Here is a 19,653-nt window from a genome sequence, read left to right as displayed (position 1 = left end):
ATCAAACGATAAGGTTTATGGTTGTACCACTTGGGAGAAAATTCATATAGGTAGAGACTTTACACCGGTTGAAAGTGTAGTAAAATCATCCATATTGCGTGGGTGGACTTGCTTTAATGCGTGGCACTTGATCTCCTCAATCTTGAGGTCTTAAGCTGGTGAACACAGCGTTATTTGTTCATTGCAGATATGTACATTTATTTTCCTTCAAATGCATCAGTTTTATTTTGAACAGCATTGTAAACTTGTAATGCCTGTTTGCTTTCAAATACAGAACAAGAGTTTACAATCTTTGATGTTTTGTAATTTATTTTTTTTTTTACAGTGGTACTGGTTCGATCAATTTACCGCAATTGTTTCCTGCAAAAACGTAAACTGACTGTGAACAAAATTCTATGCAAAATGCATATGTATTGCTTTTTATTATATGGTGCAATGGAGTTCTTTGACATTTACCAGTGCAAGTTAAAACTAACTCTTAAGTACGGCATGTTTGCTTTAGCAGTCGCCACTGATAACCAGCAATTGTATAAACAGCTGTTGAATACTTGGACAAAGAATTGCTTATCTAGAAAACCTCTATAATGACTTAAACAAGAAAAGAGCACTTTACCCTGGCATTTACCTCAATTATTCCAATATGGAGACAGTGGAAGTGATCTTTAGAGAAGCAAAGGCTACTGTATTATTCATTATGCTGGGCCCTGGTAGAAAGTAAGAGTAACAGTGCTCAGGTTTCACCCTGTTACTCTCACTCTTTCAATGTCCAGCGTATCCACGTGAGCATGAGGGCAAGGGGAATGGAAATGGCTAGCAAGGACTGTGTGAAAGTGGCAGTCAGGGTCAGACCCTTCAATAAGGTTAGTACGACTAGATTATCTGAAACTGCAGACTTGTACTTAAATATGTATTTAGGTTCATTTGTAGCATTGTTTGGCTGTCCTCTTCAACAAGTTGACTTTGAGTTTTTTTTTTTAATACAGAGGGAGCGGGATGCTGGCAGCCGCTGCGTTATCTCAATGACCTCCAACAATATCAGCATTCAAGACCCTCGTAACCCACAGAACAGCCGCACATTCACTTTTGACTACACTTACTGGTCTCACAGTGGCTTCAGTAGGAACAAAGATGGTCTGTTTGTACCCGAGGAAACAGGTGGACGCTACGCTGACCAGGTAAGGCATATCAGGTTATGTAGAGGATATCTCGCATTGCATAAGAGGATGCATCTGTGTTCATGCTTACAAAGGTTGTAAAAGCAATGTGCTTTTTTCTACGATTGCTGCTATATTGTGATGGTTTCATTGGTTTTGTGGAGTCTGATTATTTGATAGCAGCTGAACTAACAGTTTCTGCGGTCGTTACCAGGCCAGCGTGTTTCTGGATTTGGGGCAGGGCATCCTTGATAACGCACTGCAGGGCTACAATGCCACATTACTGGCTTATGGTCAGACTGGCTCTGGGAAGAGTTACTCCATGGTCGGTTATGGTCCTAACAAAGGCCTGATACCCACCCTCTGCGAGAGACTGTTTCAGTCCATCAGGAGCATGCAAGACAGCAGGCAGTGTCAGGTTTGTCAATTATATTTACATAACACTAAGTTTACAATACAGAGGTGTCTTTATACAGACTGGATAATGGTGGCGTGAGTGCATTTACACAGTGTTGATAAATGTATGCATTGATATAAGCTGTCTGGCTTTAATGTATTACATCTTTACACAGAGATTTAAGATAGCACAGAGCATCCTTAATTTAGCTGTGCCTTTTGAGACGGTTTCTGTGGGGTTTGGGTTGGTGTGATTAGAACTATTTTCAAACCATACTCAAGAAAATTGAAACTAGAAAGATAAGTGACTTAATCATATAACCCGTTGACAAATATAGTAGGTTGAACATTCATTAGAATGAACACTTTTTATATATTAACTTAGATGAAAGCTGGATACTTTTACAACTTATGAAAAAACACATTAATGGATTGAGCTCTCTTAGCTACCTTATAAATCTTAAATTTAATCTTAAATATAAACACACAAAAAAAACATTGATGCATAAAAACAATGACCTATTATCTTGTTTTATAAGAATGCTTTTTTTTTTCCAACAAATGCAGGTATTTTTCAGCATGTTGGAAATTTACAATGAACAGGTAAGAATTCAACTTTATTCGATATTTATAAATTAATGTATAAACGTTTTAAGTCTAAAGGCTCGTTCACACAAAGCGTGCTGGCTATAAAGATGCGCTTAAAGATAAGCACAACTATAAAGGGACAGAGAAACGATATTGTTGAAATCACTTCCAGAACTGTTTTTTTTTTTCAGCCGAGGAATGATGCAAACATCGACAGCCAATCAGAATCCATCCTGTCCTCATAAGCTTGAGAATTTAAAGACGATATTGTCCGTTCATGTGGTTGCTAATATCATCATCGTCCTTGGTGTGAAGGGCCTTAACAGTTTCAAAAGTTCAAACCCCAATTAATTGCTGTTCAGTGGATAAACCGTCCACTGAATCGTGACTTGCTGATATTTATAGGGTTTGTGTCACTATGTAATGGTTTTTCTTGTCTTGTGTGGCACCCCGAACTCTGCTCAGGTTGCAGACCTGCTATCAAAAACCAGCCGGTCTGCGGGGGGCCTGAGGGTTCGAGAGGACCAGCAGAGGGGTTTCTATGTAGAGGGGCTGAGACGGGTGCCCTGTGACAGTGCAGTACAGGTGGAGCAGCTGATGGAGCAGGGAACACGAACACGCACCACTGCAGCCACGCACATGAACGCCAACAGCAGTCGCTCGCACATGCTCATCATCATCCAGCTCAAACAGGTGTCCATTCTCTCAAGAATATCGCACACTAGTCTATAAATGTCTTTACTAGGATTGTTTACAAGTGGCATTAAGACACTATCACTATCACAGAACATTTAGGTTATTTACTTCATCGAAGTTCATCCATATCAAAAAACCCGAAAACTGATACGATATGTTTTCTTTCGCGTATTATATAAAATTTAGGTCTTCAAGATTAATAGTTATGTTCACGATTAATCATGACGATGTGTCTATACAAATATATTTTTATTTACTTCTACTCAAGCTGTGTCAAAGATTTCTGCTTAAGTCTTTTCTTTTATCGTTAAGAATTGTAGCCAATCACAGGTGTGTCGCAATGGCCAATAAGGGGCCTTTAATTCGTTTTGGACTAAATGCAAATAAAAAAAAAACACTTGAAATAAAATGTTTCTCTTTTCGCCTAGTATAACCAGATGGTACAAAGAACTAATAATTAATAAAAACTCACACATTCAAAAAATAAAAAACAACAAAATTGCCTAAAATCAAAGTGGAAAAAACAAAAATATATGATATTATATATACAAATATATTAATGATATTTTGTGTTGAGATTTTTTTCATGCGTTTTTTTCTGTGCGTGTAGATTTTCTCAAAGGAGTGCATCACCAAACAGTCCAACATTTATTTAGTGGACTTAGCCGGTAGTGAAAGACAAAGGTCATCGGGGTCAGAGGCTGACAGGTTGAAAGAGGGCACTGCCATCAATCTCAGCTTAACTACCCTCGGAAATGTCATCAGGTCAGATATACATTAAATATTTCCTCATTTACTGTGTTATCTATGGAAACGCTGTATATATCAATCATTCTCTTGCTGTATACAAAACCAAATGATGCAATGTTCTCTGTGACTGATTACTTGTACTAATATAATAATGTTATTTAGCAGAAACCGGTAAAATCATTTAGAATGAAGTCAGTATTTCATGCCCACCAGTACTGGGGAAAGTAAATAAAAGTAACTAATTGTAATTACTTTTTATGGAAAGCAACTATTTACATTACTTGTACATTACTTGTCTACTGAGCTGGGCTTCCTGATTTTCTTAATAACCAAAAAAAAGTTATATTTTTGGCAACTGTGAAGGTCTTTCACACAAAAGAAGAAATTAATAAACCAATATGAGAAGGCCAAGAGAGCTGTCAGTGAATAAAGTAACCTGCGATACTTATTTGTACAAGTAACTATTTTCTTGTAAAAGTAATATCTTTACTAGTTACCTGAAAAAGTAATTGGATTACGTAACTCACGGTAAAACTCAACAATTTTAACTCTGGGGGAGTTGGAGAATTAGCCTGTTTTCAAAAAAAAGCGGAGTGTTCCTTTAAGCGTGGCTTAAGCATCCAAATACATTTTGGGCCGCTGTGGGTTTTGTGTTTAGGTATATGTTTAATATGCTGTTTTTACATTTATCCGTCTATAAAGTGCTCTAGCAGACATGACACTTGGAAAGAAAGTAGTTCACATTCCTTATAGAGATTCTGTCCTCACCAAATTGCTGCAGTCTGCTCTTGGCGGTAACAGTCGAACCGTCATGGTAAGTTTCCTCAATCGAAACTAACTTAGAACGAGGTACTTGTGATGTTTTTAGAATAATTGCACTGAAGTGTTTATGGTCCCAACAATACAGATTGCAACCTTGAGCCCTGCAGATATTTGCTACGAAGAGTCTCTTTCTACTCTTCGATATGCAGAGAGGTGGGTTCTGCATGTTTTGCATCAGGCTAATATACGTAATATTTTGCACCAGACACATTGTCTATGTTTTCAGGGCCAAGCGGATCCAGAATAAAGCAGTGGTGAATGAGAGTCCCACAGAACGACTGGTGAAGGAACTCAAGGCAGAGAACGCAAAACTACTTCTGAGACTAAGCAGACTGGGCCAAGAAGGCCGTAAAGCTGATGATGAGACGAGTATGTAAAGTGAGAGAACTACAAAGAAACTCTAAATATAGTTACATTTCATCTAATTAAATATGTTGTCTGTTTTAGAGGAGCTCCGGCGATTGTTGACACATAATGAGCTGCAGATTCGAGCCATTCAGACGTTGTGGGAACAACATCTTCAGGAAGCACTGAAAGACTGGGAGACTCAGTATGCAACTATAACACAGGTACACTTTTACTCTTTGTGACTTTAAGATTTGAAACACCCAGCAATGTTGGCAATGGGAACTTATATGCTTTTTAAAATATGGCTTAGAGTGCATACACAAAATGTAGTTGCTGTCCAAATTTGTCTTCAAAAGACTTTCTACGCAGAATATATATCGAATGCTATTTTATGTCAAAATGTGGCCTTTAAAGTCTGTAATGATACCTGATGTCAGAGAATCCACGGGTTCAGCAAATTCATAATCATTTACAATAGTCTGATCATATTACATTCATTCAGTGTTTTCACAAACTTTCGTTTTGATATTGATTTTAATTTTAGTTTTAGTCATTTTGTTATGTGCTTATTTTTTAACAAGTCTAATTTATATTTATTTGTAGCACTTAATTACTAAATGTATAAAAAAAATATTTTAACTATTTCTAATTTTATACATATATGCGTATATGTGTGTGTGTGTGTGTATGTGTATATATATATATATATATATATATATATATATATATATATATCCTATACATTACATGTATGTATATTTTTAATTAACTAAATATACAAATATAAATAAAAAAATGACGTATGTATGTGCACCATTCTTGAAAATCTCTTCCCATTTTAGGAACGAAGGATGATGCAAATGCATCCATACATAATGAACATCAATGAGGATGCTCAGCTGTCTGGTGTAGTGAAGCTCTTCATTCAGGAAGGTGAGTTTGTCTCACAATAGTGACATTAGACCAGTTATATCCATATATTAACTGAATGCAGTATTTGTTTTTTTGAGAAGGTGAATGGGATATTGGTTTGGCAGAAAACTCTTCCAGATCGCTCTGTATCAGGGGTCTAGGGTGAGTCAAGCAAGAGAAAAAATGACTAGATACTGTCTCAATATTATGGTACATAATATGCATCCCATAATGAACATTAATGTTTTTTTTTTTAAACGATCTAAGTAGATATTTTTACATTTCTTGTTTTCAGCATTCAGGAGAAGCATGCCGTTTTCTCAAACCAGCAAAGGAGAGTATCAGTTACTCCTTTGTCCGGGTCAAAGGTCATTGTGAACGGCGTTCCTGCATCTAAGAGGATAGAGCTGCAACATTTGGTGTGTTTTTTTTTGTTAAAATACATTGATCATAAAGGCGTTTCTCAATTCGCCATGATTTACATTTTCAGATATAAATGGGAAAGTAGATGTGTGTATTGAATTAACATTGAACCAGCTGATTGTTAAACTGCCTTTGTGCCTTGCTGATGAAGGATCGACTCGTCTTGGGCTCCAACAGCACTTACCTGTTCATCGGCTTCCCTTCAGAGCGCTCAGTAGAGGACTGGAGCCGTTATGATTATGATTATTTCCAATCTGAGCTGGCAGCAGCTGAGGGCTTCCACATTCAGTCTCTGTGTGACGACCAGGGCCGCCGTAAGAGTTGAATTGATTAAAATGTCTGTTTGTTTAACTTGGATGAATCGAGTGTTCATTTAGTTTCAATTTTTGTTTCAGCTAGTATTCGCGTTTTAATTTATCTCAGTTAATGAAAATGATGATTTTTTGATGGTTTTAGTTAACGATAACACCACCTACAGGGCCACACCAGCCTGACCCCAGTCTACTGGCTGTGTTTTATGACTATATAAAGCTGATGCCCATGGTGACTGAAGCTAATCAAATGAGTAAAGAGCTAAAGAAGGTGAGTAGTGTGACAACGCTTATGATCATGTAAAAGCTTTTTTGGCAAGCAATAGCTAAAAAAACAAAAAAACAAAAACTCTTCATATGAAATGGAGCTTAAAGGAATAGTTCACTCAAAAATTTAAATGATCATGTACTCGTCCTGAAAACTGTTTTTATTGAACTTGAAAGAACATAGAAGAACATTGTCGATAATCAACAGTTGCTGGTCCACATTGACATCCATAGTATGAAAAAAAACACAACAGAAGTCAATGTGGGTCAGAAACTGTTGGTAGCATAAATTCTTCAAGTCTGTGTAAATAATCACAGAATTAAATTTTTTTTGCATGAACTATTCAATCAAGAAGTATATTTTTACCTTTAACCACAAAAGTACTTTTGTAAAATACATAGGCCATTTAAATGCTGCTTACTTTATTATCACTCTTATTACTTGATTCTTTCAGTTTTTGAGTGAAACAATCATTATCTGCCATTTGAAATTTCTACAATGTAAGTTTTAACTAAATGCACTAATGTATTTAATATGCTGCCATAAGTTCAACGTTTCCATATTGTAACAAAACAAAATAAATGATGCGCCTCTCAGTCGTGATTCTTATTTTTCAGGGAGTTGAATTCAAGTTGGAAATCAAGAACCTGGCAATGTCAGACTCTAAGGGTCATGACCTGGAGAAGGACACTGCGGTGAGAGTGACGTCTGTGGAGAGCAAACAGGTGAGAAATTTGATTTAATTGCAGATTTAATTTACGCCTTTCTTTTTTTGCACATGCGTGACACATAAGAACAGCAAGAAGAACAGTGAACAGTCTCTTTCTCAGAGTACAGAAAAAAGTAGAACTTTAAGAAGAAGAAGTCTTGATTGTCAACCGGTGTCTGACACATGTCAGCTGACATGGTCTTCCAAAATGTAATTAGATGTTTTTGAAAACACGGGCCGGTGTAACTCAATAAGTGACTAATGAAATTACTGCATCAGATGTAGAGTCGAAGCACGAGTTAGTTGATGTTATGTTATCTCAGAGCATGGCTCTCACTCGATATTAAAGGCATAACCTAAAATATAAATTTTGACATCATTAACTCAACCTCATGTTGTCCTAAACCTGTATGAGTTTCTCTCTTCTGTTGCTGAACAGAAAATATTATTTTTTGTTGAAGCTATTTTGTAAAAATCCATTTTATTGTTCTCATGTTCACACATACATAATCTCAATCAAACTGCAATTGGGTTATTTTGAGGTAATTCTAGGTAAAAAAAAAAACAAAACGAACATAATAAAATGCAATAAAAGTATGATTACGTGATTAAAAAAAATATGATTTTTGAAAATGACAAAAGTTATGTTTTTGTAAAAATTCATATTTTGAAAATAATTACAACATGCATTTGCATCTGCTTATAAAAATTTCTGTTTATATATTTTATCTTATTTAATATTCCAATATAACATATTTTTCTTAAATATATACATGAGTGTATTTATATATGCATAATAAATATACACAGTACACACACTCGTTATATAAACAAAAGCTTCTTTTGGATGTGATTAATTGCGATTAATCAATTGACGGCACTAGTAACGATCTAAATGTCCTTGCCTTTTGTCTTCTTAGGTATGGATGTGGTCCAAAGCCAAATTTGTCAACCGTAAGTTTCTGATGGAGGAGGTGTACCAGCAGCAGGTGGTAGGAGGAGACGGGGCAGACCGAGCTCCTCTTCCCAGGGACAGAGACCCGTTCTGGGACCCTCTGGAGCCCCTGCACCTGGGCAGTGCTCACCTGTGGCTGCAGTCCCTGGCGTTTCGCATCCCTCTGGAGGAGCAGGTGGAGGTGGTGGGTCCGGAAGGAACGGAGGAGGCCATACTGCAGGCACAGCTAGTGCCCTGCAGCCCAACGGGATTGTGGGTAACGTTTCTGCAATTAAATGTGTCGAAAGAATGAAACATTAGCGGTGCTGTGATATTCATAAATTGCAGGCCCCTGGGTGAAGACGACATCCTTATAGACCCGTCAGAGCTGCTTGGGAAACGACTGGACTTTCAGCTGGTTTTGGATCAGTGCTGTGGCCTGCGCTGGGTGAAAGAGGCCCGTAACAGAGGAGTGCAGATCGGGTTAGTTTACATCACTGCTGCCAGAATGCAATGGAGACTTTGATGAACTCTTCGTGCTGTGAAATCTTATTTCTGCCTTATATGCGAACTAAGACTTCTGCTTCTACCAAAATAAATTTATGAAGTATTAATTTTATTTTCATTTTATCCCATAATTGTCCTCAGATTCATCTGCAGATTAATTTGGACCTAAGTATTATACTCAGACTAATGAACACCGCAGTGCATAAATTGTCTGAATTCATTATTTTAGTATTATCCTTATAGCGTTTATTAATATTTATAAATAGTTTTATATTTTCAGTAACCATTTTATTTATTTTTTATTTTTTTATATTTCTAGTGCTATGTCACCTAGTACTTAAGCTAAAAGTTTCATCTGGTTATAGTTTTATACAATAATTTTTTTTTTTATTTAAGCCTCATTTATGTTTACTCTTTTTACATTTTAATTTACAGTAACAACACTGTGTCTCTCTCTCGAGATTTGGAACGTATCGTCTAATGTCCAAAATCCTGAAATCCAGATCCTTCTGAAGTTGTCTTCCTAATTTACTGGATTTGTTTTACATTAAAAGGTTACAAAATGAATTTTTTTTTAATTAATCGCTTACCTAAAACCCGCTAAAAAGTGCGTTTCATTGATTTCCAAGTAAATAACCCTGTCAAGGTCCAGGAAAGTGTGAATGAAGGTATCATCTGCCATCAGTGGTTCAGCTGATTTGCGTGCAGCGATACTCTCCAAAATGGTGCTGAATTGTTAAATAAAGTCTTTGTTTTTGTTTTCTTTCTGCATAAAAAGTATTCCCGTAGATTCAACATTATGGTTGAGCCACTAACGTCAGATGTAGCATTCAGACGATGCCTTTCGTACTTTTCTGGGCCTTGACGGTGAAGACCGAAGAGACTGAAGTTCAGCTGAAGATCTGAACTCTTGATTGCCAGGTTTCAGGTGTTTGACTGTCCTCAGCCTCTCTACACTCCAGCGGTGTGGCACAACGTGAACCCACTCTTGGATCACAGAGTCCAGTTCACTGCCCTGAGAACGTCTCAGGAACTGCTCAGCTACCTTCAGAGCAATGCCCTGGTGCTGGAGCTGTGGGGCCTGCAGGGTAAAAGCAGAAATATTATACCATACCATTCAAAGGTTTGGGCTTGGTAAGATGTTTGTGAGAGTGTGTTTTTGAATGAAATTCTTCCAAGACTATTTAACTGTATTATTTTTGCAAAAACTGGCATTTCAGGATTCTTTGATGAGCGCACGTTTTGAAAAGAACTGAGTTGATCTGAAATAGAAATCTTTTGCGGCATTCTAAATGTCAATTTGTTTTTTTAAATTGCTATTATTATTATTTTACAGACCCAAACTTTTGAACAGTAGTGTAAAAATAATAAATCATTTGATGAATCTGTAGAAACTGCTAAAGGAATCAAGTAAAACCATTTACCTTTGAGGCAACTCCTCCAATAAACATGTTTGTGTTTGTAGAAGGATGTTCTGAAATGGTCTCCTGTATGGATGGAGTGAAGATGACCCAAGAAGACGGCATTATTATCGACAAGATCAGTGCATCAGAACACTCAGTATGTATATCTTAATGCACACTTACGTCTCGTACATGGTTTGCTTTATGTTTGTTACCACCCAGAATGAATCAGAATACAAGACCTTTTTTCTGTTGAATGTGTATTCCTGTTTGTTTAGACTGCAGAAAGCGTAGGATCTGACCTCAGCTCATCTCTCCGAGCCCTTCATCAGGACTTGGAACAGCTGAGAAATGCTAACGCGGTGCTGAAGAAAGAAAACGGTGCTCTGAGAGAGCAGCTCAACTCGGCCAGAAATGGTGACTGCTAAGTCATGCGGGATGTTATTAGTCAGTTGGGGGCTCATCCGTGACTGAAAAGCAGGTTTAATTTTTCTGAAGTCAATTTTTGTTCTGTTTTCGTTTTTTCTACATTCAGGTTTAATGTTACAGTTCAGTTTAGTAATCAAAAAGTAAGTCTGATTCATTTAAATTGACATATTAAATATTACAATTTTACATACATTTATTAAAAGTTTAACAAAACCTTTATGCAATCTGTTTTTTTCCCAAAATGTGTTTGCATTCTGATTTAATTAAATTGTAATACTCAAAAACATGGCTAATCAATTTGATTCATAAAATGTTATTTACATTTTTTTTTTTTACTTTTTTTTGCTATAAAATATTTTTGTACAGACATTCAAGGCATAAAACTTTAACAATTTAATTAATCTTTTAAAATACAAAATGTAAAAATTTTAATTGTATTAGAAAGTGCAATCTGAACATACATATGTCACATTTTCTTCAAGTTAAAAATGTATTTAGATGTGTTTTCATGAAGACCTAGAATTTCTATGCGTGTAATTTTTGATCCATTCAGCATTCCACATTCCTGACTGCTCTATACTCTGTTTATGACTGCTTTCTGCAATTTGGTCTGCATTTTCCTTACTGTGGAATCGTAGCAGAAATCATTCATGTTAAAATAGCAAGCATGAAAACATTCAAGAACACTATATTACCCAACACACATTTTTATTCTCCCTTGTTTCCTGCGCAGGTGTGGAGAATAACCGTGGTCGGCAGGAGCGCAGAGGCAGTCTCAGGCCCAGCTGTGATGCTGAGTTTGCCAAAGCTTTAAAAGTGTTCTACCACAGCATGACCTCTGTTAGGGGGCAACTTCAGCGGCTGCGCAGACACAGACCCAGCGTAAGTGTGCAAGTCCCAATCCATCAGCCTCTGTGGTTCACACTTGAATGTCCTTTTGACTGTAGCGTGTCCATACGATGTGCGTTTGTGTCTGCTTAGGAGGAAGCGGACCTGCTGGGTCTTAGACTGTTTGTGGATGAACATACGTATCTCCTAAAGGACTTTTCTGAACAGCTGGAGCAGTGCGTCACCGCTCTCAAACAGGATGTGGCTGCCATTGTGCGTCGGAAGAGAGAAAAGTCTGGGATTTGGTCCTGATACGCTTTATTAAGTGAACTTATAAGACTGAATCTCGATTGAAGGCTGACAAAGTGCTAGATTCATGAAAAAGACTGCATTTTTTATATTATTAATACTATCAATTCTCTGATCTTAGGAGTGCATGTAGAATGGGACACTACCTATTACTTTGAACAGTTAAATATGGAATATATTGTATATTCCTGTTTAACAAATCAGTTGTAAATAGTATTTATGGATATTAAACGGCTTTCCGGAAACAAATGTAACTTCTGTGACATTGTTTACAAGTGGTTTTTGCACGTACGCTGTTTCGTGGTCAATGATTTGCTTTGCTGTGAGGGCTGCCATGTCAATGGCTACATTAGGTGTTGTTGGTTTTGTTTCGTAGGAGGGGTGTTTTGCATGCGTTTTGCAACCATCTGTACGCACTCCGATTTGCATTTTACAAATGAACCGTTTTATTTTGCCAATAACCGTGCTGTTTGCTTGTTGTCTACGGCTGGATTGGCCTTTGAAGAGCTAGAATTCTCAGAGGTAATTTTTTTAAGAAGTGGACATAATAAGCTAGTAGTAAACGGGTGATCGGTCCATATGACGCTTTAACTGAGGGGCTACAGCAATGTCACACTGAATTGATTTTTATGATTACACTGACAGAATTGGAAAGCTGAGACTTGTGAAATTGCTTATGGCAATTCAGAAGCGGTAATTAATTCAATTTACTTCACAAATCCAGGAATTAAGAAACGGTGCTTCATCAAAATAAGCATCGGTTGGAATCGAAAAAAAAAACAATATTGTCAACCCAACCCAACACAGAATATGTTGTGACATACTGCATAGTTTCACAGGCTATAAAAGTACTACATTTCAGTTGCATAACAGACAAAGAATAGAGTTTGATATGTTCTTTATTTAGTTAGAAACAAACCAGAACAACATTCTGCAATCTTTCAAGCGACTCACAGATTCATTGGTCTCTAAAACATTTTTTTTCCTCTCATTTCTTGTATTAAACTGTTCTGCTAAAGTTACGTGATTCACAAATAAAACCACTCATGACTAATACAAAAACTAGTTCTTTCTCTTACTCAAACTATATTACTCTCAGCTCTGGGTGTGCTTTTAAATATGTTTTTAGAGATGTCTGTCATCTGCGAGAATTTCTGTTAGTGATTAAAAACAATGGCAAAAAATGTCAAATTTTCATTCTGAAACGTGATCAAATGGAAGGATTTCAAGAGTGTGTGCGTCACACTCATAGTGCAAATTTCCCAGCCGTTTCAGCAGAGTGCATGCTTACGACCCCATCCCAGTGTACCATGCTCAAGCGAGGACACTAAACCGGAAAAAAATAGCAACAAGACTTCTCTACGCTCAAGCAAGCATGTGAATAGACTGATGTTAAAGCCAAACCGGTTAAGCCCTGTTTAATCTCTCACTTAAAGGACGGAGAACTGAATGCCGTGTTTGGTGAGGCGGTTGATGAGGGTGGTCTTGGCGAACGTCGCTCCTGGAGTGTACACACCGCCGCTGTGGATGAATAATATACATTTAGAACATGCCACTTAAAAAGGGACACGCTACTTTTTTGGAAAATGGGCTTTTTTCCGTTAGATTTAAACAGTTGAGTTTTACCGTTTTTGAATCCATTCAACGGATCTCTGGGTCTGGTGGTAGCACTTTTAGCTTAGCTTAGCATAGATCATTGAATCGGATTAGACCGTTAGCATCTCGCTCAAAAAGGACCGATTTTTAAAACTCGATTCTACTGTAGTTACATCATGTACTAAGACGACAGAAAATGAAAAGTTTGAATTGATATGACTAGAAACCAGGAATCAAGGCGCCATGATATTACGCAGCCTGGAAAATCGCAACTTTTCATTTTACATCAGTCTTAATACACAATGTCACTATAGAGGAGTAACGTTTTAAATAGGGAAAATATTTTTTTTTTTTTGTCATTATTGAGCGAGATGCTAACGGTCTGATCAGATTCAATTATACAAACTAAGCTAAACGTGCTAATCGCCAGACCCGGAGACCAACTGAAACGGTAAAACTCAACTGTTTAACTCTAGGGGAGTGAGAAAATTAGCCTATTTAAAAAAAGTGGCATGGTTCTTTAAAGGAACAGTCCACCCAAAAAAAGAAAATTGTTATCTTCTTTCTTTCTTCTGATGAACACAGAAGAAGGTTGGTTGTTGGTCACCACTGACTTCCATAGTATTGTAAGAGTATACTACGGAAGTCAGTGGTGACCAAGAACCAACCTTCTTCTGTGTTCATCAGAAGAAAGAAAGAAGATAACAATTTTCTTTTTTTGGGTGGACTGTGGAGACTCAATGGAGACCAGCAACTGTTTACAACATTCTTTAAAAATATCTTCTTGTGTTTAACAGTTGGGAACAGTTTGATGGTGAGAATTTTCTTTCTCGGGTGAACTATCCTATTAATAAATACAAACTGTTTATTAGGGTTTGGATTTGACCTCATGTGTCTCTGGACTCACGTTTTTGGAAGAGAATCCGATTCGTTTAACATGGTAAGAGCCGCTTGAACCATAGCGATTGGTGTGGCGACATACCCGGCCTCTGGAAAACACCACACAAAAATAATGGACTTGAGAAATACGCACTGAGGTAGGTACGTTAAACTAAGGGCAGATCTGAATACGTTACCCGGTCCTTTGACTAGAGTGCGGATCTTGCCATTGGGTTTGCCCTCACTAGGGTCTGAACCTTCAGTGTAGCCGTCTCCGAGAAAGATGAAACTGAAAGAGGAGTCCTCCATCTGCAGATATAGCAATTAAATGAAACAGATCCTAAAAAATAAAGCTAATAGCTTAGATGATGATGATGCGAGTATAATACCTGTTTTCTAGTTGGACCTGCTTTGGAGAAGAAGCCGAATGAGAAAAACTCTGGAAACTGCAGATAAAGTATATATTTGGTTATGCAAGATCCATGAATTAAAATGTAGGCAATTAAATGCAATGTTTTTGCAATATGTATTGTAGCTTGTATGTATGGTATATCATGTTTTACCTTCATGAGGAGATTTCTGCCAAAGCTGAACTTTACAAGGAAAAAGAACATCAATCCAGCGAAGACGAGTTTGAAAACGTTGGAAATGCCACCGACACCAACATACGCCCCATACTGAACCTGTAAGAAACATACGCAGACTGTCAATACATGTAAAAAGTATACAAAAATGTATAGAAATGCATATCATTTTACAGTAATGAAAGAAGTCTTTAGTTAAGAAAGATGCCAAATGCTTGTACATTTATCAGTTGGAAAAAATCATTCTCAAAGTGATTTCGACAATATAGTTTCTCTGTGCCTTTATCATTATAGTAGTGTGAACTCTGCTACTCTTTTAATATTGAGAACAATTTTTACAACTATATTTTTATCGTTACCTTTATAGTTATTGTGCTTGGTGAGAACTTGGCTTTATTCTTGTATAGCTGTTGCTTAGCCTATATATATATATATATATATATATATATATATATATATATATATATATATATATATATGCTAAGCAATATATATATATATATATGGCATTATTTTATTTAACTCAGCGTTTGAACATTACGGTGCGTTATCCAAACGTACATTTATGTAATATAATTTCCATGGTAATTGAATGATTTTAAAATGGGTTTCAAAGGATGGATTTTGAGATTTTTAAGTGATGTATATTTTTTTCTGATTTTTAAAGCATGATAGGGAACTAAGAAGGCCTTCTGTGACAAAGGTCTACTCTTGTCATATATTAATCTATGACTTTTCCTACATATTTTCTTTCCAGTATATTGTTTGTCACGATAAGATTCAATATCGTGACGTAAACTACATGGTAAGGGGACGGGGTGACGGTTAAGATTGAACGACATACTGGAGACTCATTGAGTTCTTCAGTTAAGTAGCGCTGGGTCCTTTTCACCACTGATGGGTCGGCACCCATGAAGGGAATTGTATATTGCTGCAACTCGTTACTATAAAACAGCGTGCCCCTGTAAACAGAAATAAATTGTTCGTTAAAAACAGACACGAGCATATTAATAAGCATGTTAACATGACTATATTTTGTATTTTAAAAAAATGCAGCCTTGCATAATAGACTTCCTTCAAAACATTACAGATTCTCACCCCTCACAAAAATGTAAAAATTGATCCCCAAAGAGTGGAAAACGGTTATGAAAAACCATTATAAATGGACTATATAAATGACCGCTGAAATACCAATTGTCTTGAATTGTCATACGCACCTCCTTTTAATTTTAGTCCCCACCAGAGGGAGAGGCTTGTGACCGAACTTCTTCCTGAGGCTCCGGAGATTGCCGCTATCGGCTAAGCCATAGATGGCCGACTGCCACGTGCCGTCATGGATGCAGCCACCCTACGAAAACACACCGGAATGTGGGTCAGCTGACACTTAAACACAAAGGCCTTTTAAAACAGACTATTTTAACGTTTGCAGCCTTTTAAGTTTAACATAAGAGCACCAACCTCTGGCCCTGCACTTGCAGTTAAAAAGCTCTCGACGGCTGTTAGTGTCCCTGGTAATTAAACAAAAGAAAGATTATACCTGTATATAATTATATAAATATAATAGTTTTATATATTAGAATGGAATATACCAGAACAGAATATAATAGAATGACAAACATACCTTTAAACTGGTCCCTGGTATAAATGACACCCATATCTGCAGGGATGGAGTCAAAACCGCAGCTTCCCACAATATAGACACCCTTTTCAGCAGCCTGGTCATGATACTTCAGCTGCATACCCTCCAGGAACTACAGCAAAACACACACACACACACACACACACACACACACACACACACACACACACACACACACACACACACACACACTATTTTGGGTTGCATAATATAGCAAAATGTCAAGTCAACATTAAATCAAAATAACCTGAATTTGTTGACATTTAATTGCATCCAGAATAATATTTTATGTGTTTAATTTATTTATTTAGATTTTTATATTATATATATATATATATATATCATATATATATATATATATAATTTATGATTCATATATTATTTTGATCATGAAAACATTTACATGTACATAAGTGTAATTATATTCTTATATTTTATATAAATAAACTGCATTTGTGGTCCTGTGGTTCTCCAGATGTCTTCATCATATATCAATGCACTTTCTTCTCTCGTTTCATGCTCCGAGTCACATTTTCTCCGTTGACTTGTTACGATCAATGCAAATGACTATGACAACAAAAGAAGGTCAGGAAAAAACCTATACTGTCCAGAGATAAAATATCTCCACGCGCACGACTTAGGGTTATCAAATATCAATGAATTAATATCAAGACACCATTTCTTCAGCAGCAGTTCAGCATAAGAATTTTTTCTGAAGGATCGTGCAAGAGGTTTAAACTAATGATGTAAAAAAAAAAAAAAAAAAAAAAAAGCTTTTTCAGCTTTTGCATTACAGGAATAAATAGTAGTTATTTGTAGTAAACTATATATATAACTATATATATATATATATATATATATATATATATATATATATATATATATATATATATATAGACTAAAAATATCTGAAGATAAAACAATCGTTACTTCTTATATCATGAATATATAAATAAATAAAAATTACATATATAAAAGATTAATATATATATATATATATATATATATATATATATATATATAAAACAACAATCTAAAGCTGTAGTCACACCAGAAATGTCCTTGATCATACAAAACTTTCACACATTTGCATGCTTATGGAACTCAATGAAATGTGACCGACCCTTAATACAAGATCATCTGATGTTCAATGTACAAATGCGATTATCTTGTCTGAAGGACAGTATTGCATAACCGCATGCAGTTATCAGCCTGATGTAGCAAGCTGCTAGGTAAACATTACAGCGTTATATCGCAAGAAGCCATTAATATGTTTTATGGCATATATGATATATAATACAGCTCATATACAAGGGATTCTGTGTGCTGCGGTCTGGTGTACTTACAGGCCCCACACAGCTGAGCACAATAACGGCTTGTTTGCACATAGCAGCCAATGAATCCAGATCACCGACATCCGCCACCAGAATATCCACCTCAGACTTCAGCTCCGGCTTGCCTGGGAAGAAACATTGTACGATTTTATTTATGCAAACTCTGCTGGGTTATGTGTCACATTTAATGTGAACCGATAAATTACTCAAGATTACGATTTACTGCAGAAATGCAAAACGGTGCAGGCCGAACTCATAAATAACTTTCCAAACAGTCCTATCTTTATTCAGCGAGCCGTCTGGCTGAATTAATTTCGTATTGAAATCTAAATATAACTCTAAGCAAATGTTCTGCTCGAGCACATCCATTCAAAGCTACGTGATTAAAGGCACTCAATGCGTCACTGGAATATAATTTTCCATCAGCTGTTGAGGATTAATTAAAAGGGTCCCAGAAGACCACCGCGACGAAAGAACCTATTGTTTTAAAATAACGCACGCAGATTGTCCAAGCTAAACAATGCAATGTCCAGCACAAAGGCGTTTATCAGGCAAAGGCAGAACAGTATCAAGCATTAAAGAAAAACAGATCGATACGGATTGCCACGACCTGGGTCAAAGTCAGGTCCAATCCCATACAGCCTTCTGTTTCAAATCCTTGCCAGGTTTGCTGCTCTTACACTTTACGATGCCGCCTTTTGTACTTAAATTTATAACAAAACTGAAATGCAGATGTTTTCGATAACTCATTCTTTTCAACATCCTGGATTTTTGTCGTTTCCAAGATGCTCAGCATACCTAAATATCTATAATATAACAAAAACTAAACTAAATCTGCTGAGCATTGAAAGATCAAAGGGGAAATAAGGTTGTACAATGTATACTTTATAATTACATTATAAAAGTAACATTTATTATTATTTTAACATTTTGCGTGTTTTTGTCATTTTAATTATTTTGTAATATTACTATTATTTAAATGTCAGTTGTAACTAAGTTTGGGCCTAAAATATAGGCAATATTTCTCTTTTTTCCATTAGTTTACGTTTTAAATATTCATACTTTATTAAATTTCAACATAAAACTGATCGTATTAGTTTTCATTTACAAAACAACCTTGCAACAGTCGTACTAGTTCTAGGTACATGCACTATACATATCATTCATAGACATTAATGCATGCACTCATATGAATTCAGTAATATTCATGATGCTTTTTCGTCTGCCAACATTAATTGCAAATATACTATACAAAACATAGTTCCTAGCTGTGACAGCACTTGTTAACTACAGTAATAAATAATGAATAAAAATAAAAATGAACTGTACTATTGTATTTTTGAGCGCAAGAGTGTTGAACGGTTATATCAGTTAGCAGAACCGAAGGAGGCTTCACACACCGAGAGCTCCGGCGGCCTGCTCCACAACTTTCTCCAGCTTGGTTCTGTTCCTGCCGGCTACGGCCCATTTCAGATTCCCCTTGGGACCCTCGGATGCGGTGCGGGCCACCTCCTCCACCACGAACTGCCCCGTGAAGCCAGAAGCGCCAAAGATGACGATGTGGTAGGGCCTGCTGGGTGAGGTACTGAACTCCGCCATAGCGCTGCCGAACTGCTGAGCGTCTGGACCGATACTGGAAGAGACGGGCTGCTATCCCGACAGCGTAAGACAGACCCGAACTGACTGACTCGCGCTACTTCCGCTAACGCCTACAGCTCGAGGTTGATTCAAGAGCGTCATCGATGTGCAGCTCTGTATGCGCAGTCTCTGAAACCATCTATAAAACGACGGGGGAAGGTGGAGGTCCAGTCGAGGATGCGTTAGACAGTTGTAG

At 36.8% G+C, this 19,653-nt stretch overlaps 2 protein-coding genes across 3 annotated transcripts; one reads left to right on the top strand and one right to left on the bottom strand.

Annotated features, from left to right (window-relative positions):
* The first annotated feature begins 105 nt into the window (after positions 1 to 105).
* kif28 (kinesin family member 28) lies at positions 106 to 12,849 on the top strand. Of its 2 annotated transcripts, XM_043263732.1 has the most exons (23): positions 106 to 860; positions 984 to 1,175; positions 1,369 to 1,572; positions 2,118 to 2,153; positions 2,604 to 2,831; positions 3,445 to 3,599; positions 4,287 to 4,398; positions 4,492 to 4,559; positions 4,633 to 4,775; positions 4,854 to 4,975; positions 5,597 to 5,687; positions 5,768 to 5,828; positions 5,962 to 6,085; positions 6,241 to 6,403; positions 6,568 to 6,671; positions 7,286 to 7,393; positions 8,298 to 8,584; positions 8,660 to 8,794; positions 9,740 to 9,906; positions 10,284 to 10,378; positions 10,500 to 10,638; positions 11,384 to 11,532; positions 11,632 to 12,849. In XM_043263732.1, exons 1-23 carry the CDS (start codon positions 786 to 788, stop codon positions 11,788 to 11,790), a joined length of 3,117 nt encoding a protein of 1,038 aa, XP_043119667.1. In that variant the 5' UTR covers positions 106 to 785; the 3' UTR covers positions 11,791 to 12,849. The 2 variants fall into 2 exon arrangements, with proteins under 2 accessions (XP_043119667.1, XP_043119666.1); XM_043263731.1 differs by lacking the exons at positions 106 to 860; positions 984 to 1,175; positions 1,369 to 1,572; positions 2,118 to 2,153 and having other exon boundaries at positions 2,196 to 2,831; positions 5,765 to 5,828.
* On the bottom strand, positions 12,669 to 19,526 carry LOC122362312 (saccharopine dehydrogenase-like oxidoreductase). The gene is given in 12 exon segments (XM_043263734.1): positions 12,669 to 13,308; positions 14,291 to 14,372; positions 14,460 to 14,571; positions 14,652 to 14,708; positions 14,826 to 14,945; positions 15,691 to 15,808; positions 16,064 to 16,194; positions 16,305 to 16,354; positions 16,468 to 16,676; positions 17,060 to 17,088; positions 17,832 to 17,944; positions 19,220 to 19,526. Coding segments are annotated over 12 exon segments (1,311 nt in total). The 5' UTR covers positions 19,419 to 19,526; the 3' UTR covers positions 12,669 to 13,217.
* Positions 19,527 to 19,653: the final 127 nt, after the last annotated feature.

The sequence above is a fragment of the Puntigrus tetrazona genome, chromosome 17 (genome assembly GCF_018831695.1).
Source record: "Puntigrus tetrazona isolate hp1 chromosome 17, ASM1883169v1, whole genome shotgun sequence".
Classification (NCBI taxonomy): Eukaryota; Metazoa; Chordata; class Actinopteri; order Cypriniformes; family Cyprinidae; genus Puntigrus; species Puntigrus tetrazona.
The sequence above is the reverse complement of the archived record's forward strand: the minus strand, read 5'-3'. Positions and strand labels throughout refer to the sequence as shown.